Source organism: Episyrphus balteatus, chromosome X (genome assembly GCF_945859705.1).
Source record: "Episyrphus balteatus chromosome X, idEpiBalt1.1, whole genome shotgun sequence".
NCBI classification, from domain to species: Eukaryota; Metazoa; Arthropoda; class Insecta; order Diptera; family Syrphidae; genus Episyrphus; species Episyrphus balteatus.
In genome coordinates, this window is record NC_079138.1 from 5,107,350 (window position 1) to 5,129,681 (window position 22,332).

Consider the following 22,332-nt stretch of genomic DNA (forward strand, 5'->3'; position numbering starts at 1 on the left):
GCCATTTGAGATCTTTTAATTATTATCTGACGAGAACAAAATTATGGCAAGATTTTAGGGTAAAAGAAATTTTTGGTTGATCTTTTAAGGGTAATATTTGAAATTATATAATAAACATTTTTTTTAGATATTATGATAATATTACCAATACATATAACATATGATGAGTAAAGTTGAGACTAATTTCCAAGAATTAAATTGCTCAAAATATATTCTGACTTTATTCTCAACAAAATTGAAATTTACTTTGGGGAGCTTATAGTTGAAATTCCGAATTTAGTTGATGAATTCTGTGATAGAAATATTTCTTTTATATCGAACAAAGTATGTATTTGTACATCAATGAGAGAGAATAAAAACAAATAAATAGAACAAAATAACAATAAGAGACAACAACAAAAAAAAATTTTTAAATACAAAAATAACCGATAAATAAAAACAAATAATAAAAATTAATAAAAATAAAATAAAAGTAGTTGTTTTACACTGGAATTTTTTGTTGAATGGAATTTTGAATTTTGAATTTTGGTGTTTCGATATTGAACAGTACTTCTTTTTTTTTTTTTTTTTTGTATTATTAATTTTAACATCACAAAACATTCAATGTAGTGGTACATACCCAGTTCGATTTTTGTTTTACTTTGTATGAAAAAAAACATTTTATGCGTTCACGGTTTGTTTTCTTTACGTTGCCCTTATCCGAGAGTGAAGTGAAGATTGAAGAGAGTGGATGAATTGTAAACTCAAACCCAAAAACTGTTTACCTTTGTTTTTTTTTTTTTTTTATTGACTTGAAAAAAACAACATGCAAAACAAGTTCAGCATTAATTCAATTTAAATTTATGATGATGGCTAACATTTACACAGCGCTGTTGGAAAAAAAAATTCAAGCGAAGCAAACCAAATAACACAAGATATATCGAAACATAAAAACCATTCATTGCGAAATTTTGTTGAAAAAGAATTTCACGAGTAAGCAAATATATCCTTAGTTTCGAAGAAGTAAAAGAAAATGGAGTAGCGGCGCAATAACTCGCTGAAAATTATTGAAAAAATTGCAATTATTTTACTTTTCGAAGATTTTCCTTGCGCTCTAATGTCTGATGACAAGAAGATTTATTTTTTTTTTTAGGTTTTTCGTGGTCGATCGTCTGAGAAATTTTAACCTTCACTAACAGCAATTAAAGCAACATGAAAGAGAGTACGTAAATATTCAAGACGAACATAACAATGAGATATGAAATAATTTGTGGTAGCAAAATTGAGTAGTTGTATGTTTTTTTAAACTTAAATATGAGCCTCAAACTTGCAAAGCTGTTTCGTTTTTTTTTTAAACAAAATTTTAAAAAACTCACGTGCAGCACCACACACTTTTTGTGCTTTTGTTTAAAAATTTTAATATGAAGAATCAACAACTATAAAAAATACACACCCTACAAAAAAAGTTTCTCTTGTTTCTCAGACGCATTTTAAATAAAATGTGGTTTGTTTTGTTCTTTTTTAAATAAATTCTCATATTTACTTTCAAATTGAAATAAGATTTTTTTTAACAACCAATTTTTGTCAATAAATAATTTTACAATTTTGAAAATAAACTTTCTTTTTGATGTATGAATTATTAATATAATATAATTAATAATATAAATATACATATAATTATATACATGTGTATATTAGAGTGGCTTTTATTTTGAAAATGTTTAGAATTTGTTTAGATTCCACCTCAAAATTATCTCGAAATAACCTCAAACATAAGTGCAATTAATACAAGTTATTTACAATAATAATACTATTATTATTATTATTTTTCTGATTGATTTGTTTGAATATTTAAAATAATTAAAATATCAATTGTTAGATTTTTGGCAAGCATGACTTCAAAATTAAACCTTTTAACTGGCGAGACATTTACTTATAGATTCTGTATTTGAATTTATTTTTTGGGTCAATTTTGAATTGGAAAGTATAAACAATTAGAAGAGTTCAATATAAATACCAACTTTATTTATATACACATATAATGCTTTTTTGTTTATAATCTCAACAAAGTTTTATTTATTTATTTTTTTTTTATTTAAATATATAATACTGTAATTTTTTGTGACTTTTTTTTTTATTGTTGTTAATGTCAATTATTTTAATACTTAAGTCTTAACTACTATATCAATTTTTTAAATTGTATTTATTTCATTGTTTTTGTATTGTTTGTTTGATCATTTTAAAATATACAACAACAAACAACAATTAAAAACCAAAAATTTTAATTAAAACTAAAAAATAATTGTTTGTTTTTATCGTTTACTTATAAACATGTGTGTATATATGAAATGTAAGTACTTATGGAGATTCAGAAGTTTCAAGTGAGCCTGCTTCCCGCTACGGCATTTTTAATTTCATACAATTTTTTTCTCGCTACTTGTTTTTATTACTTATTAATTTATTTATTTATTTTTTTTTTTAATTTTAATTGTCACTACACATTAAGCTAATGACAAGCTAAAAATTATGGGAATTATTTTATAATTTGTCTCAATTCAAATATTGCATTGAATTTTCATCTTAAACTTTTTTATATTATTTTTGTATGCCAACATTATTATAATAAAAAACTAAAAAAACTTACTAAACAAAACATAAGAAAAAAGAGAATTGTTGCTTGGTAACAAAAAAATTTCTTCTAATATACAAATTACTTACTATTACTGAGTTAAGGTAGAACTCAAAAAAACATAAATAAAGAAAACAAAAATAAAAATAAATAATTGTTAAAAAAAATTCAATCTATTTACATAAATTGTCGTCGGTATAGCGACATTTCAAGTTTTAGCAATGTTTGTTTTGCACTTTTTTAATCTTATATTGTTTTTTTTTTTTTTTAATTGTGTCGAACTTAATTTCTACTTGAATACTTGTTTCATTGACTTTTTATTTTAAATTTAATTTTTAAGTTTTTTTTTTTAGAAAGAATACTATACGTGCGATTATACAAATGTCCTTTTTCTGGATTTTGTATATTCAATTTTGTACGTTACTGTCATACTTTTTTTATTTAAATATTTAATTTAATTTATCGTCATTATACTTTTATGTTTATTAGGACTGTTTTCTTATTTTTTTTTTTGTGCACAAGTAAATTCTGCAGTATGTGCTGTGTTTTTGTGTATGTTTTTAATGTGTGTTTGTATGTGTGTGTTAAATAAAAGAAAATGAAAATAAAATCAAAACAAAAAAAAAATATTAAAAACAAATAGATGAACAAAATATTAACAGAAATAAATACGAAAAAAAAGAAAACGACTTTGCTGAGTTGTAGGTGTTTTTGTGGTATGTTTGTGTCTCTGGATTTACTTACGATAATATTTTAGGTAGTTTTCTTGTAGGCACTGAAGTGATTAATTGTCCCCAGACTAATGTTCCAAGACCAAAGAATATACACCATAGCCATTGGTCTAGTGAGAGGGCTTTTGTTGAGAAAGCCATTTTACCGTATTGGATAATGACAACCTGTCAAAAGTTTTAATATAAAAAGTACATATAACGAAAAATTTAAATTTAAATGCCTGAAAATCTGCAAAAATTTCATTCTAACATTTATTGGATGTGTGTATATATTAGACTGGGCCAAAAAAATAAAATATTTTTTTTTTGGAAATTAACTTCGAAAATCTTGTTCAGGATGATGAAAAAAAAATTTGGTGAAAATTTGAGCCGTTAAAAAAAATTTTAAGAGGTCTATCATCGGTGTTTTTTATTTTTATACATGATATGATGTTTTACAACAGAACTGCTAGACGATCAAAGTAAAAAAAATTTCTGTTCATTTTTTCTTATATAAAATTAAATTTCCTACAAAAAAGATCTAAATGAAAATTTTCGTCAGACGAGCCGTATTCGAGTAATTAAGCTTTTTAAATCGAAGTGTTTTTTCAATTTGCCTGTTTCACTTTGGAATTGTGTGATGAGCAAATAAGTGAATAGAAAAATAAAACCTCGACAGATTCTTATAGGAAATTTAATTCTCTACAAAAAAGGTCTTATAGTAATTTTCCCTAAATTGAGTTTTGAAGAAGTTATTCACGATTTAAATCGAGAAAAAAATTAAAAAATCAATTTTCAATTTCAAAATTTTCTAATTCACTGAAAATCCAATATTTTCAAATTAGCAAGATGTTTTCTTGTAGGGAATTAAACGTTCTATAAAAAGTTCCTTGGCAGCAAATTAATTGCTTTAACCGTTTAGAAGATATTCGTATCAAAACCAATGCCCACTGATTTCAATAGTTTTCTTATGACAAGTATGCATTTGCGATTTGAATACGATTATCTTCTAAACGGTTAAAGCAATTAATTTGCTGCCAAGGAACTTTTTATAGAACGTTTAATTCCCTACAAGAAAACATCTTTCTAATTTGAAAATATTGGATTTTCAGTGAATTAGAAAATTTTGAAATTGAAAATTGATTTTTTAATTTTTTTCTCGATTTAAATCGTGAATAACTTCTTCAAAACTCAATTTAGGGAAAATTACTATAAGACCTTTTTTGTAGAGAATTAAATTTCCTATAAGAATCTGTCGAGGTTTTATTTTTCTATTCACTTATTTGCTCATCACAAAATTCCAAAGTGAAACAGGCAAATTGAAAAAACACTTCGATTTAAAAAGCTTAATTACTCGAATACGGCTCGTCTGACGAAAATTTTCATTTAGATCTTTTTTGTAGGAAATTTAATTTTATATAAGAAAAAATGAACAGAAATTTTTTTTACTTTGATCGTCTAGCAGTTCTGTTGTAAAACATCATATCATGTATAAAAATAAAAAACACCGATGATAGACCTCTTAAAATTTTTTTTAACGGCTCAAATTTTCACCAAATTTTTTTTTCATCATCCTGAACAAGATTTTTGAAGTTAATTTCCAAAAAAAAAATATTTTATTTTTTTGGCCCAGTCTAGTATATATGTATACAGTTTAATATAAATCTACTACACAACTGAGGAGGAAACACTTGTTAAACGTGTTTTTAAAATATTTGCCTTAAAACATCACTCACTCTTAATAAAATAATGAGTTTGAAAACGATAGTAAAATTCATAATCTACTCCATACCAAAACCACATTGTGATTTTCATTGGCATTAATTTAAATAGATTATATTTATAATACTCTGTAAATGGATTTTAAGTAGCTTCGACGTTGCATTACTAAGATTGATAAAAGGGTAAAGTCAGGTGACTTCCAATTCAAAATTAAAATTCATTCAACCTTAAATACATTTGCTAATTAAACTTTTCAGCCTTAATTTGCCAATTAATTTGAATTGGTTATCAAGGGAATTACATTCAACAAACGAGCTTAAATTTTAAAATTGCAGACTAAAATTGTCTTTTTAACTAACTACAACGTACTGGCACAAAACTTTAAACGATTTATTAAAATGCTTAAGCCTTTTAAGTAATTTACTATGGGTTAAGAATTTTAAAAAAACGTTTAAAATTTTGCGACAGTATGAATAATTTTTAATCTATCGTTTTACGAACATGATGATGCAAGTTTGCGAAAATCATCTCTATCATACTAAAATCTGGCTGTTTAAACTTTATGAATTTAAAAATAAAATTTGTTACTCAAAAGAGAAACAAAAAAATATAAATAACCTACCTGTGAAATTGCTGTAAAGATCCATATTGTATAAAAAATAGGATTTGTGAAGAGACCTCCGAAAACATTTCTTTGGCCATGGATTTTTCTAGCATTCATTTCATTAAATAATGTCATCATAACAAAAGTATTGAAAATAATAGTAAAATGTTGCGTTGGACCAGCTCCAAGGTCTTGACCGCGTCCAGATTCGATATCAAGCAGGACATCACCTAAGTTTAAAAAAATTAAAATAGCATCAAGAGAAAATGTATATATTTAACAAAAGCAAAATTAAACTTACCGACAAATAATAGAGAGAAAATAATAAATAATTGATAGATGCCTTGACCCAAAATATTTTTCATCATTGTGCGTGAAATTAGTGGTTTCGTACGACCATAAGGTTTACGAAGTAATAAATCGGGTGTTGGAAGTTCAGTAGCTAAAGCTAATGATGCAAGTGTGTCCATAATAAGATTTACCCAAAGCATTTGAACGGCCTTAAAAGTAGAAAAAAAAAAAGAACACACAGACAAATGAAATAGTTTCATAACGTCATGACGGCAGCAGTCTAAATTTTTTTTATCACTATTTAACTTACTTTGAGTGGTGAATCTTGAATAGCACATGCACCAATAAATGCAACAATTACAGCAACCACATTAACAGTCAATTGAAATTGCAAGAATTTCGCAATTGAATCATAAACATTACGTCCCCACATAACAGCTTTGACAATACTACTAAAGTTGTCATCGGTAAGAATAATATCGGAAGCTTCTTTGGCAACATCTGTACCAGCAATACCCATTGCAAAACCAACATCGGCTTTCTTTAAAGCTGGACCATCATTTGTACCGTCACCCGTAACAGCAACTACTTCCCGATTTTCACTGACTGCGCTGTCAATAATACCTGTTGAATGAAAGAAAATTATAATAAATATTCATTTAGTTATTGTAAACACTAAGACTATAAATAAACAATAAGGTATGAGAATATGTCCTGTGCAACAAAATATAATAGTGTTAAAGTAAAAAAGAATCTGAATTTCATCCAATGATTTTAATTTTAAACCAACTCACCTTTAACAAGAGTATATTTGTCTGTTGGTGAAGATCGAGCAAGCACTCTCAACTTTGGCCATACTTTGTCGATGAGATGTTGTTGAATCTAAAAAAAAAGTGCATCCATTCATATGTATTAGTATCAGTTTAATACAATGAAAATAGATATTATAATACTCACATCACCATTAGTATCACGAATTCGTCGATTAAATTCTTTACCCTCGAGTATAAGAAATTCTTCATTTGGCCTCAAAATACCACATTTACTGGCAATCGAACGTGCTGTATTAATATTATCACCAGTTACCATACGAACAGTAATACCAGCTCTTTGGCATTTTTTAATAGCTTCTGGTACTTCAGGACGGACCGGATCTTCAATACCAACAACACATAAGCATGTTAAATTACTGACTATGTTCTCTTCATCATCCCAATTTGGCTCATTGTCAATATGTACTTCATTGATGGCTGCTTTACCAGGCACGAAATCACGATAAGCAATTGAAATTGTTCGTAGACCATCACATGCCATAGGTTCAATAACTTCACGAATTAAACGATCTTGCATGTCTCTTGTGAATTTTTCTAAAACACCATCATGACCATAAATGAATGCACATCTAGATGAGAGGTAAAAAAAAAAAACACAAATTTGTGAGCATTATAAACTTTGACATACTTTGTCGCACATTTTGGAAGGAATGCTTAAAAATTTTACACCCTCAAATGCATTTTCCAAAAATTTGATAACGTCCAGAATATTAAGCGATCCATATGTACAAGAGAAGCAAAAAAATGGTTGACTTACTTTTTAAGTACGATTTCGGAGGCTCCTTTTGTGTATAATCTGAAACCACCATTTGGCCTAGGAATAACTGTACTCATTGATTTACGCACCGAGTTAAATGTATATACACGAGTAAATTTATCTTCAGTTATTTCATCACGAACTGTTTGATATTTACATCCTAGAGCTTGTACGAAGCCCAACAGAGCACATTCAGTTTTATTACCAACTTGCATTGGTAAATCAGTAGGATTTGCTCCAGGCTTTAATAGAAAAAAAAAAAAAAAAAACAGAATTTATTAAATATAAACAAAAAAAAAGGAAATACCATTGAAACTTACCAGAATATTTGAAGTATATGCTGAATTGACGGAAATACCTTGGATAATGAAATTTCCTACATTCGATGGTAGATCGGAGATTTTGGGTAAAACTTTACAAAGTTTCTCACATATATATGACTGAACAACAGTCATACGATTTGTAGTCAATGTTCCAGTCTTATCAGAACAAATGGCAGTGGCATTGCCCATTGTTTCACAAGCATCTAAATGTCGCACCAAATTGTTATCTTTCATCATTTTCTATAGAGAAATTTAAATAAAACAAAAAAATCTTGTTAAAGTGAAGGATTTGGATGCAATTTTAAATACAATTTCAAACATCATAATAAGCTTGAAACTTTCAATTTTACATTGAACAACTAATACCAAGGGAGTATCAATTTTTTTGAAATCGATTTCAAATCAATGAATCTGCAATGGAGTTTAAATAAAATTTTGATATGCTCAAAACTTATGCCAAATGAAATGGAAGTTGTTTGCTAGGAAGAACTATTAGAAGTGAATTCAACTTTTTCAACAAAAAATTACAAGGGCATGATTGAATTTGTGTTTTAGAATAGTTCTAGCAAAATAAATAAGGGATGATTGGAAAGTATTATTATCTCCTTGATTAAATTAAAGAAAAAAAGTTGGACTTTAAATGGTTCTTTTGTAATATAGATGTGAATATTTCTTGATAAATTTTAATACTCATCTTGTATAATAATAAGATATTATTTTATTTTGTTTCTTAAAAAAAAAAAAAAAACTCACCTTAACCGAATAAGCCAATGATAATGTAACAGCTAATGGTAAGCCCTCAGGTACAGCTACAACTAATACCGTTACACCGATAATCAAATGCTTAACTAAATTATTGGCATATGTATTCTTCCATGGTCTTTCTTCTATGACAAATGTCTTTATACAAAATTGTATAATAAGGATGATAACAGTGAGTACGGCTATTGTTGAACCAGCATAACCAATTTGTATAGCCAATTTTGTGAGTTTAGCTTGAAGTACGGATTTTTCTTTCTTATGACTGCCGCCTTCAGAACTTGATGCAGCTGGTTGAACATGATTCCCATCGGATTCCGATTTAACAACATCATGGGGTGGTGAGCTCATGTGACTATTACTGATTGGTGTCGTGCCATCATCTTTATATTTTTTTTTAATTTTGTGTGTTTATATATTAATAGTTTTTTGTTTTTTTTTTGTTGAAGAAGAAAAAAAAAAAATATAATTTTAAAAAATAATGAACTCTCAGGATTTAAACAAAATTTGGTCAGAACAATTATTGTTTATTGAAGAATAATTTAATATTTTCTGTCACTATAAAAAAAATATATTTTTTTTGTTTTGTTTTTAACTGTGAGGTACATTTATATTCACATGAATTTTTCTTTTCTTTCTGTATGCAACACATTTGATTTAATTTTTTTTTTTAAATATTTAATTAACTTTGTATATATATTTGTTTGCAAAAAAGCGCAAGTGCTAACAAGCGTCAACAAAAAGTTTCAAATTAAATTAAAAAAAAAAATAAATGATCATGCTGTTTCTACATATAAGTCAATAAGATATAATAATAAAAAAAATATAAGAAAAGAAAAATGCTGGATAATATCAATGCTAATAAAAAGCAAAAGCGTAGTAAGAAATAAAAATTAAATTAAAATTCAAAATAAAAATAAAAATATTAAATTAAAAAATAAAAAGCGACACAAATAAAATAGAGATATAAAAAACAAATATGAGGAAATCACCTGTTAAACTCTTGCTCTTCCTCGCCTTTTTAGCTTCTGCCAATGTTTATTTTTTTATTTATCAATTTTTTTTATGTTTGTTAGCGAATATAGTTTATTTATTTTTTGTTTGTTTTTTTTTTTAATTTTTTTTTTTTGATGATGAATATCACACAAGTGTGGATGAAGAGGAGAGGGGGCGATCAATCACATCATGCACACGAAATATTCAGTTTTTTTTGTTTATATATATATATATTTTTTTTTTGTATATAAAAATGCATATACACATACATATATATATAATATATCATTTCCACAAAGAAAGAAAAAGAAAATATTATTTGTTTTAAATTTGATACAATTTAAAAATACACATTAAAGATAATAGATAATTTAAAAAAAAATTGATTTAAACAAAATTTAAGTTAATTTTTTAAGTTTAATTTAAATAAAAAAAAAATAATTTAAAAAATAGATTTATATAGGTATATTGGTTTTCAAATTACTTTTATCTTCCATTTGATTGATTTATATTTTTCATTGTGAATGGTGGACAAAAAAAAAATGTTTTTGATTTTTATTAAAACGAATTTTTATATTTTTATTTATATGTGATTTTGTAAAAGTTATAAAAGTAAAAAAAAAAAATAAAACATTTTGTAAGCAACAAAAAGAAAAAGAGAACTTAAAAGAAAGCGCGGCGCGAGAAAATTCGGCTTGCGATTTTAGTAGTAAATGTTTTACTTTTGTTTAAAGGTTAGTGAAAAGCGTTCAATATACATAGAATCAAAATAATTGATACTTTATCAAAACTATTGAGGCGCATAAAAGTTATTTAACGCTTTTTCAAAAAAAAAAAAAAAACAAATAGGAATCTATGCTTGGAGATATTGATTTGGTGAATATAAGCGATTTCAGTTGAGACGTTATGTTAAGAGGAGGAAAAAGTTGACACAAAAAAATAAGCTACTTGATTTTTCATCATAAGGGTCAAATATTTTTTTTTTTTTTTTGATATTTATAGAAGTTTCATCCTGTGCATCGTAATTTTTGAAAATTTGTAAATCTTTATTTTCTTGTAATAATTATTTTAACTATCACAAGCTCACCGAATATTCATATCCAACACCCGTCGATGGACAACGAGGCAAAGAAATTCCTCATATTAGGTAGCATACTAAAGTGGAGAACAGCCTTAAACTTGATTTGTACAACTGGAGATAACTATTTATGAGACGATTTTTTACCAATACCAATTAAAAAAAAAAAAAAAATTCTTGTGTTGTTCGGACTCTTCTATTCTTGCAAATTAAGAATTGCACGCTCACAAGAATGGTTGAGAGTTGTTAATCACTAGGCTTGCTCCTTCATTGGTATCGTGTCAATAATTAGTTGATTTAAACGTTTTATTTTTTTTTATTTTTTTCAAATAAAATTTAAAAAAATAATTATTCTTTTATGAATTTTTAACATTCTTGACAAGGTTATAGTCGTGCGTTTTATTAACTTATCAAGTAATCGCGAAGTAAACATACCAGAACTGATTTATGGTGTATGTTTAATTTATTGAATTTCTGCCGAAGTTTTTTTTATGATTAAGATATTTTTGACGATAGTACTAGATTGTGGTAAATAAGGGAAGTTTTCCCTGGTCGCAATACATGAATGAAATAGAACTGTATTTTTTAACTAATTTATCAGGAAGGCATTTTAATAATTTACATTTTATTTGGAAGTAACTATAATCTTGTTTAAGTGTTTAAAATTTTTCGGCCAGATTTGAACTGCTCGGCAATGCTTTTTTTTATAATAATTCGATAATGCACTTTCTCAATGACATGCAAGGTTGTCAAATTATTTTTAAGTAAGGTTTTTCAAAGATTGATTTCTCGAATTAACGATTCAAATGATTTTCATTCCAATTTATTCATTATTGGGAATAATTCACTTTATTTTGGGTATTGGGTAACTGAAATTAACAATAAATTTGATTGTTGATGTCATTTTTTCCGCAAAAATATTAATACAGTAAAAACAAATGTTAATAAAGAAAAAAATAAAACAAAAACAAAACGAAAACCGATTTGGTAAGAACTTACCGCCACATCAAAGGTCTGTAAACGTTTTAAAACAAATAAAAAAATAGTAACAAAAAATATTTACAACTTATTAAAGAATTAACGATTTGGGTTTTTACTGTTTTTTTTTTTTTTTTTTTTTTTTTGTTACAGGTCCAAGCTCAAAACTAAACTTACGGGATATTTTATTACTTAATTTTTATTTAAAAAAAGGAAAAGAATTAAGGTGGCAATACTTCGGCTTTGAAAAAAAGCAGCAGGACTCAGACACATTCCAAAAAGGGTAAAATATTTAACTATGAACACGAATAAAAACTATTTAAACTGTTTGTTATTTTTTTCTTCACGTTGCTCTATTTTGTTTAAATTTTGCGCAAGCCATTAACTAAGTTAACTATTCAAATATAGTTAAACATATATCTTACAAAGTTTCTTGTATTAAATTAATTTTCGAAAAATTCTCAAAACTTTACGAGTTTTAAGTAAACTTTTAATTTTGAAAAAAAAAAATATATATAAAAGAAAATAAGCAAACCATTTTTTTTTTATCAAAACAAAATTCAATGAAAATAAGCCTAAGCTGTAATATTGTTCACCTAATTTGAAATAAAACTACTCACCCTTTTTCATCTTTTTGATTTCTTGTTCTTGTTGATCAACAGCAGCACCCAAGAGCGTAAATATGATACCCGCTTGTGAATTAACACCAACAGCGGTAACAACCATTTTACCACTACCTTCCATAATATGAGTCCCAGATAAGACCATCGGGTCTGAATCGGCACCTTTTTTAACATGATCAGATTCACCTGTTAACGAGGATTCATCAACCTTTTAAAGAAAAAAAAAAAAAAAAGAAAAAACATAAATGAAATAGTGAGATAGTGAAAAATTAAAATTTAATAAATGGGGAATAATAAAAGAAAACGTACTTTTAAATCATTACTCTGGATAAGAACACCGTCTGCTGGTAATAGATCACCATATTTAACCTGGCATATATCACCAACAACAATATCGCCAACAGATATTTGGCACACTTGACCACCTCGTATAACTGAGAATTTATGTTCACCCTCGATACGATTTTGCAGGCCACGAAATTGCCTTTCTTTCGAATAATCATTGAATGCTGTTACTATCACAACAACGATAACCGAAATGAGGATAGCTAAACCTTCTATCCAGCCATGGTGATCGTCTTCTTCTGCAAGAACAGCTGTATGGTGACAAAAAAAAAAAATAAGACAAAGATGTCGATTTAAATCTTTCATTTTAAAACTAGAAACAAAAAAGGATAATTACGAGCATCTTCATCGGCGGGTTTATAAAACGATAGACCAAGGGATACTAATGCAGCTACTTCTAATATAATAAGTGTCACATCCTGGAGAGCTTCCCAGACTAGTGTAAGAAATGTTTTTGGTGGTTTCGGTGGTATAACATTCGAACCAAAGGTTTCACGTCTATGTTCTATATCAGATCTTGATCCGCTCAAACCTTTTTAATAAAATAAATATAAAAACAAAATTATAGTTAAAAGTTAAATATGTTTGGCTTCATGAAGGATCATTTAAGCGTCATGATACATGTCCAAAAGCCATAGTTAATGGCGCCCAGATGTAGTTGAGGCACGGACGTAATAGGTCTGAGGACCTAAGTAAGCAAATAACCAAGCAAATCTAAGGTCCACGGACAAAATTAGCTGAATGATTAGTGTTGGTAATGAAATATATTATATTCCATTAAGATAAAAGGATTTTTGTTCAAAATCATAATTTCTTAACTCATACTTTCTGAATATGAACAAAATTCTTCCTAATTAATGGAATAATTTGATTTATAAAAATTTAAAAAATGTTTATCGCCAGTGAAATGTTACAGAACAGAAGTACAGATCAAAAATGGTTTATTTAAATCCATCCATTCACAGCATTTTTTTTTAAAAAGAAAACAAATACTTGCATTCTTACCATTCATTTGAAATGTTAGCGTAGAACATTTTTTTTTTTTTTTTTTTTTTTTTTTTCAAAAAAAAGAAACTGCTATAAATATTTGTTTATACAATTCATGACCAACATCATATTCATCAATTTATTATTTATCAATGTCAATGAAACATTTGATTTTGTGAATAGTTCTTATTAATTGTTCATTCAGTGAGAATGGAGTGAGTGAAAACTACTTACCATCATTTGGCGATGTGTATAATTTTTTACAAACATCGTGCACACCACCAAATTCATTTACTTTTGCTACGCCCTCCCGACCCCTGACTTCCATGAGCTCTCGTAATTGCTTAAGAGAGATCCCATATTGCGCCGGTCTTCCATCTATTGTGGCCATTTGTTACGATGAAATCTGTAATAGATAAAAAGAAACAAATAAAGTCATACTATATTTTGAACAATACATACATATAAGCAATAAGTACTAAGTAGGTACTCCAGAAATTTAGGAAGTTGCAAAATAATATTAAATATAAAATGGTATGCGATGACTTTGCTTAAAGTATAAATCAACCCATTATTTCCATATAAAAATAGAATAAAAAAATTCCAAGAAATGAACAATCATCTAACTATCTGAAACAAGATTTTTTTCTTATGCATAACACCATCCCGCCAAATTTGACATCCTGAAAGTATCCTTTTTTACTGGATTCACAATAAATTTTATCATTGCATTGAAGTCACTTTTTCGAATTCGTTATACGAATTTATTGTACGAAAGTGTTGCTTCCATGCGAGAAACTTGATTTATAAAAGACCGATCACTGGTCAATTTGAACGATGTTCACTTCTCATAGCGAATTTTCAAATAATTTTAAGATGAAAAGGACATTTATAAACATGTATTTAATATCAAAATTATCTGCCGTAAGAATAATTTTGTTAAAATTGATTTTGGAAAAGGTGTGTGTAGTGTATCCAAGCAATATAAAAATAATATTTGCCGTAGCCCACGCACATACAATAACCTTTAATTTAATTATTTTTGAAGAATGTTTTTTAATTGAAGAACTTTAGTCAAAATACCATAACAGAGTAAAAACATTCAACTTGGCATTTGAAAAATCTTCTTATTGCGATAATCTGAAAAAAAAAAACACTTTTAAAATTGAATTTTCTTTAAAGGATTTTTGTTTTCTGTTGAGTCTTTTTCTTTGGGAATTTAGAACTACTAAAACGAAAAAAAAAAAAAACTTTTCCTAATACAAAGCAATTTGTCTGTAGCTACAAAACAAAACGTTGAAAAAATTCTTTTTCATCTTGTGTACAACAAAAATTTACTTTCATCATTCTGCATAATGCAAATGCATGTACGAGGTTGCTAAAGATTAAGGTTGAGAGAAAAAAAAAATCTCTCTCCTTGCACAAACCCTGAGGCATAATAATTTTCATCCAACCCAAAGAGTTAACATATAATTGCAGAGATAAACACCCAAGCTTGCTTCGCCTTTGAAGATAATTGAATCTCCCAAAGGACGACAAAGAATCTGATGGCAAAGAACATAAACCAAATAAAACTACTTAACAAAAGGCTCATGTTCACCAATGACCATAGCCTCTCCTTTTATATTTAGAATCAAGGAGCAACACACTTTTATCTAATATCTAGTTTCACATTTTGTTGTGGGTTGCATGCATTTTCAAGTTTCCTGAGGGGTTTGTTGTTTTGTTTTTTTGTTTTTAATATAAAAGGCTTCTTTCTATTTTCAAAATAGTGTATGTATTACTCAGATGCACTAATTATGGCGAATTGTGGTGGGTGGTATATCCTAAAGCTAATTTAATCAATGATATGTTTAAAATTGATTCAGAGAGAAAACTGAAATGAAGACTCCATCCATCAGTAACAAGATTAACACCTGCGGGAGTACACAAATGCCAAAGAACCAACCAAAAACAAAAACTATAAGCTTATCATTCAATCGTAACGGTATTTCAATGAATTGATGATGAATTAAAAAAGGAATTATGCGTTGTGTATGTAATCCTTTTCATTGAAATCTGACATATGAACTTCAATTTCAAATATAAGTATGTGTATAAATATGTATTTTATAATCTGTTTTAGTATATTATGAATTTCGAATATTGGGAAAATATCAAAAGCCAAGGTAGATTTGCTTTTCTATTTTTAATGGTTGTTTTTCGGTTTGCTACATCGTATCGTATTATTTGTCTGTCTATATAGGTTTAAGTCCTAAGGGCATAAGTGGTGGCCATTATGGGAATTTAATTAAAATTGAATTTTAATTAACTAAACAGATGTTGCGCGATTTTAGTTTAATATTTCTTTCCAAATAACGTATTATTTTCGAGGATTTTATATCTGTGGTATTCTATAGAAAATCATTATTGAAAGGTTTCCATTGTTGGCGTTAGCATTGGTCAATCAGAATAATTATTTTAATTCCAAATAGGATTGTAAAATGATACGTGATATGGTTTTGAGTATCCATCAATTAGGTCTCTGTGGTGTTTCGGATAAAAACATGATAAATCAAAAAATGGATATTTTTCATTGAAACAAAATCAATTCCATTCACTGTGATGGTGGGAGGCTTTTGTGGTTAAGACAAAAAACTGAAAATCTGAATGAAGTATGTTTCCAATGAAAAACTTTTCTGCAAATTTTAATTAATTCTAATGAGGTTTATTGTATTTAAATAGGTTTTTAATTTTTCCATACAAATCGGATAATATATTAATATTATAACATAACAAAAAAGGTTGACATTGCAAGGGTAACTTTTTTTCTCAAGGTTGCAAATGGGATTTTGTTATAAGCACCAATAAATATGGCAGCCAGAAATCATATCGGTGACTTGTTTAAAAATCGTCAGCGACTATACGAAAAATTTTGATCAAATTTGAAACTTTTTTCGTGTAGAAATTCAACAAAAAAAACTCCACTATCGAAATGAAGTGTTGTAAAAAAAAAAAAACAAAAATAAAAATCCTTTATGAAGATTTAAGGACAGCTTAATTGGATTATTGGAAAACGCGAAATATTTGTAATAGGATCGCAGATCTATAAGATGAATTGTCAGAACATCAAAAGAAATATCGTATTTTAGTAAAAAAGAACCCTAACAATTGAACAAACAATAGGCTTCTGAAACGATACTTATTGGAAATGTCTCTCTTGTCTTTTTTAAATCATTTAGGGTAATGTTAGAAATTTTTATATTTTCACTCGACATAAGAAAGTTTAAAAAAATAAAAACAAAACAAAAACAAATCCATTTTCTATTCTCATTCGTCGATTGAATGTAGTACTGTGGGGCTTCGCTTTTGCTGCTAGCTCTATCTGTGTCACTGTTATTATTATTTTATGAATTTTAGCTCGTTCAATGTCTTCTGTCAAGGACTATTACCCTTTCTCTTGCTTTATAAGAGAAAAAAAAAAATACTCACAAAATCTAACCATGAAGAAAATTAATCAAAAGAAATAGTATGTTTTTTTGAATATATTGAGATTGACGTTGAAGCAAACTGCGCTCAAAATGAGAAGAGCGATTTTTTGTTAGTGTTTGAAAATTCTTCATTTTTTTTAAGAATCTATGATCTTGTTTCTTTTTACTTACTTAACATTGGCAAAATAAATCTTAGGATAGTTCAAAAATGTTTGGATATTCGGTATTCGGCCAAATAGTTCGACATATTCGGCGAATATCAAATCGAGTATAAGAAAGAATTATTATTATTTAAACATATTTTTTTTTATTCAAAAAAAGTTATTTGGGTATTTTTGAGAATTTTTTTTTAAACAATTCCAACTTCTGAAAATATTCTCGCACTCGTAAATAAAAAGAAAGAAAATGCTTCCTAACTTTTAGGCGACATGCAATACAATACAATAAGAGAGGTCATAACACGTCAAAAGGCAAGAATTTTCTGTATTCGGCCGAATCACTCTTCCCGGAATCTCTAATTTTTTGTTTCTTAGATACACCAGAGTGATGAGATAGACAAAAAGGTTACCATTATTTAAAGAAAAAATATCTACAAAGGATAATCGGAGGGCCCGCCGTCATTATTGGGCCAAAAAGTAAAAAATTACAAAAAGTAAAATTTTCATACATATTTTAACTTTTCAAATGATGCAGAAAGCTTAGATTTGTGTTAGAAATACGAAAAAAAAAAACAGAAAATGAACAACCAACTAAAACCGCGCTTAAATCAATCTTGAATGGCACTAATACAACTAGCATAATATCAACACTACCATTTGAAAGGTCCAGAGGAAAAAAGGAACATGTCCACTTTTTCAAAACTTAACTAGTAATGAGTGTTTGTAGTATTTACTGATGGCATCCTTACTTTAAGAAAACAAATTGAAGCCTTGCTAAAAAAAAAATAAATAAATGATATGCCTTTTATTAAGTTGTATGGAGAACAAAATTTTAAAATGCGTTTTTCTCGGAATCAGTTGGAATGGACTTGTGCTGTTTTTACTGTGGACCCTGGTCGTAAAGTTCATAGAGTTGCAATAGTGCAAAAATTATTTTTCTCTTTACTTTTGTATGTATCAATCAATAGTTTACTTAGCGGGATTTTCTGTTTTTTTTGTATTATTATGTAATTTGTCTTTTCCGTGATACCTTTAAATTTTTGGTTTAAAATGTACAAATAATAATGTCAAAGTTAACTGGTTTTTACTCTTTCATCAGTTTTGTTTAGTTTTAGAACTTGCTGCAAGTTTCTTTTTGAAAATCCGTTATCGAAAATATGCCAAGCTACTACCAGAGTCAGTATCGCTTTTAGCTTAATCAAAATGTTTGTTTCTAGAGACATATGAAGTGCAGTTTTTATTCCTAAAAAATCAGCTTTTTCAAGGCAGTATTTAATAAATAGTTAGGTAAGTACAAGTAGGTACATACAACTTTTTTTTTGTGTGCTGGCACTGTCGCTGTCATCCCCGCAACACAAAACAAAAAAGTGTCATGTACCAGGAACCAGACCCGCTGAACCCGCTGAAAAAAGTCATAAAAATTCAAACAAAATGCAGTCACAGCTCAAAACTGGAGGGTGACCGGGCCAAACGGACTTGTGTGCCGGTACAATTAGCAATCAACATGAAATAACCATCATTACATGCAAACATCGTAGAAAAAACATCGATGGTTCGACGTTTCCAAAATAAACATCGCCCTTCGAAACATTGATATATCGAAACTTCAAAGTTTTTTTTTTATAGTGAAGCGCGCCAGGCAAATTCTACCCAAGACACGACTGTCGCAGAAAAACATTTTTTAGCTAAACTTTTATGTTTTATTTATTATCGATAATATCGATGTCTTCTTGATGGTTTATCGGTTCGGTAACATCAAAATATTAGAAAAGGAGAACCGCATCTCCACCCGCTACACATTGGAAATTCTGCGCATCCAGCAGAAAATTAACCGAACGATGAACCATCGAGAATACATCGATAATATCAGCTGCGCATATAGTGTTGCCATAAATTAAAGTCTGTGATAATAAATTGTGATAATAGCTCTAAGTTTTTGTTGTAGTGTTTTGTTTAGTTTTTAAATTTCAATCATATGATCAAAAATTCACATATACATAAGGTTTCTTAGCTATTTTCGTGCTTTTCAAACAGTTGAACGATTATTAAGGTAGGTACCTTCCATGTAAGAACTTTGTAAAAATATAGGTAATTTTCTTAAAACCGGTCCCTGCGATTCTGATAAAAATATTCAACTGCAAACGCAATGTTAAATGTAGTATGGACAACTTTGATTCAATATTGAAAAAAAAAACTTACATAATTTTAAAATGATTGTCTTCAACGGAAAATCGTTCCAAAAAAAAACAGTTAAATTAAAAAGGTGTCCCCGTTTATTTTAACTAGTATAATGTATAACGGCCATATTATTCACTAGTAAAGGATGTAAAGAAATTGAAATTACAAAAATAAATCCAAATCCATAATATTCACTATCACACAGAGAAAAAAATAGTCATTTTTAACTATTTTTTAACTATTTTCATAGTTAAAATCGGGATATCTATTTTGGATTTGGATTTATTTTTGACATTTGACAATTTTACATCCAGATGTATTTTTTAAACTAGTGAATAATATGGCCGTGAGTGCAGCTTCTTCTGATTTTGTTCAAAATGACAAAACAATTTAATACTGAAAAATTATTTTTTTTTTTAGATTAAAGAATATGTATATATTATTTAAAACAGGAATTTGATTTTCTTTGTTGATAAACACTTACTACATAATGGCATTGGGTAGAGTTGCCTATTTGCGGCCGTCTCCAGTTACCGGCCACCTTTCGGAAAATCGTTATAACTTGTTATTTCAAAGGGGTTTACTCCAAATTTTCGCTCGTTTGCTTTTCTAACATATAAGACAACAGCATAAGAGCAAAATTTTCGAATAAACTCGACGAAATCCCTAGTTATAACGATTTTCCGAAAGGTGGCCGAAAACTGGAGACGGCCGAAAATGGGCAACTCTACCCTACTAACTATATTTTGAATCCTGATTTTTCAATTTCTTTAAAAAGCGGCTCTAACGACTTTGAAAATGTTCTTTTCTAAAAACAACTTCTTAATAAAATAAATCAAGTTGCCTATTTATAAGTATGCTGGCTATTATACAGAATCTTCTCGAAAATACATTTGATCTAAGATTCTGGATAGAATTTTGTATGTTAGCTTAAATTAGGTCGTTTTATATACTAGACTTTAAACATTAAAACAAAACTATTAAAAATATAACAATATATATAACAATATTTTTGTTATTTTTTTAAATATGTGTAGGTATAACTCTAAACGGTGAAATTCAAAATTCATATAAATTAAGAGCTAATTTTTGATCAATTTCAATGCAGCCCTATTCCTCTCATCTCACCACTTCATATTCATGACCCAAAATACTCTACTCTCTCAGTGAATGCTGAAGTTGTAAGAACAGATAGTATATAGCTCACAATTTTTGCAGTTACCATTATAATTTATCGAAATAAAAAGAAATAAGAAGCTCATCTCAAACATAAATACCTTAATTTTTTTACAAGAAAAAATCTAATGTCTTGAGGTCTTAAACAAAAACAAAGTAAAATAGAGAACAAAATTTGAAATAAAAATAAATTAAACTAATATTTCTGAAAAAGTAAAAAATCCTTTTTAAACATTTTTCTTTAATTAATATTTAAAACCGTTTTTTGTATATTATTAATATTCTATAAATTTTTCATTTCGATGAATTAGTATATTGAAAACAGCAAAAGTTACACCACTTCAAACATTGGAAAATCAAGAAAAATAGCATCAGTTGCGTTTTATATTTTTCTATTTAAAAAAAAAAAAACAAAGTTTAATATTTTGAAAAAAGCTTACTCCTTCCTTTAAATCAATTTCATTCCAAAACAGAATTTAAAAAATTTAATTTTAAGTCTGACTAAGAAACAAACAAAACAAGTAGGTCATACTAAAACAACTACCAAAATTATAGTGTTTTGTACTCTCTAAAAACAATTGTTCATATTTAGTAATTATAAGCAGTGTTGCCAGAGTATTTTCGAGGCAAGGAGCCGATTTTGAAAAATTTTGGAGCCATAAATAGCCGCTTTCAAAAATATTCAAAAAAAAAAAACGCAAAAAATTTTTGTGGCATGCAATTTTCAAACAACTTTTGCTTATCAGACTTCAAGTGTAATTATTTTTTTCATTTTGTTGATATATTTTGGTTTTCATGCTCATTTACGGGCGTAAAATTATATTTTAAATGAAAATCAAATCAAAAATGTATGCAAATTGGTTGTCACATTCACATTTTTGGTGGATTTTTTCTGTAAAATGCTTTCATTTTAAAGGAGCCTGAAATCGCCAAGTTCGAAATTAAAAGAGCCAGAATCCGATAAATCGAAAATCAAAATTTAAAGGAGCGAGTTAAAATTTCAAGGAGCCTGTTTGGCGATAAATAGCCGGCTCTGGCAACACTGATTATAAGGTCGAATATTTTAAGCCTCGGTTTCTTTTTCATTCAATTATCTTTAGAAATATAAAAGTTATCCACCAATTTGTAAACGTTAGGATGTTTATGTGGTGGCCTTACGTAAAAAAAAAAAGAGTATTTTGACGTACTCTATCAGAGTTATAGATTATAGAGTACACATACGTGAAATAGAGTACAATACTCTTTTTTAGAGTACGGTTGGCAACCCTACTTGTGACCCCAGCAAACCGAATTTCTAGATTTGCGCCTGGTTCTAATTGGATTTTTAGTTTAAACAAATCTAAGTCAAAAGTTATACATTTAAAACACTAGTTATTTTAAGAGAAAGATTTAACCTTCCGTCCTCCCTCTGGGGTATGAGATACCCCAGAAAAATTTGTAAAACGAAATTTTTTCTCTAAGTATAATTTTTAAATAATTTTTTTGTGTAGAAAGTATTTATTTTTTAATTGTTTGAGTGAAAAATATTATTTGAAATCGGTGTACTAAAAATATAAATGATGAATAAAAAATTAATTTTATGAAAACAATATAGTTTTTAAATATTTATGATTGGGGTATGTCATACCCCAGTTGGAGCAACGTGTAAGAAAAAATAAGATGGAGGAGGGAAGGTTAAGGACACCAAGAGAAGAGAGAAATATAAATATTTTCTTTTTTTGTGGACTAGAAAATTT

The 22,332-nt window shown here is 27.9% G+C and overlaps 1 protein-coding gene across 12 annotated transcripts in view; it reads right to left on the reverse strand.

Annotated features, from left to right (window-relative positions):
* Positions 1–22,332, reverse strand: part of LOC129920663 (plasma membrane calcium-transporting ATPase 3) — a 147,318-nt gene that overhangs the window by 38,731 nt on the left and 86,255 nt on the right. For 11 of the 12 annotated variants that reach the window (XM_056002115.1, XM_056002114.1, XM_056002116.1 and 8 more), the window contains 14 exons: positions 13,849–14,020; positions 12,965–13,159; positions 12,592–12,878; positions 12,280–12,490; positions 9,600–9,635; positions 8,602–8,990; positions 7,846–8,088; positions 7,526–7,767; positions 6,893–7,337; positions 6,730–6,817; positions 6,246–6,559; positions 5,946–6,144; positions 5,663–5,874; positions 3,353–3,504 (listed from right to left, as the gene is read on the reverse strand). In XM_056002115.1, the coding sequence (XP_055858090.1) occupies positions 3,353–3,504; positions 5,663–5,874; positions 5,946–6,144; positions 6,246–6,559; positions 6,730–6,817; positions 6,893–7,337; positions 7,526–7,767; positions 7,846–8,088; positions 8,602–8,990; positions 9,600–9,635; positions 12,280–12,490; positions 12,592–12,878; positions 12,965–13,159; positions 13,849–14,005 (3,170 nt within the window). In that variant the 5' untranslated portion in view covers positions 14,006–14,020. The remainder of the gene's footprint in view (positions 1–3,352; positions 3,505–5,662; positions 5,875–5,945; positions 6,145–6,245; positions 6,560–6,729; positions 6,818–6,892; positions 7,338–7,525; positions 7,768–7,845; positions 8,089–8,601; positions 8,991–9,599; positions 9,636–12,279; positions 12,491–12,591; positions 12,879–12,964; positions 13,160–13,848; positions 14,021–22,332) is intronic. The other variant, XM_056002113.1, reaches the window with a different exon arrangement.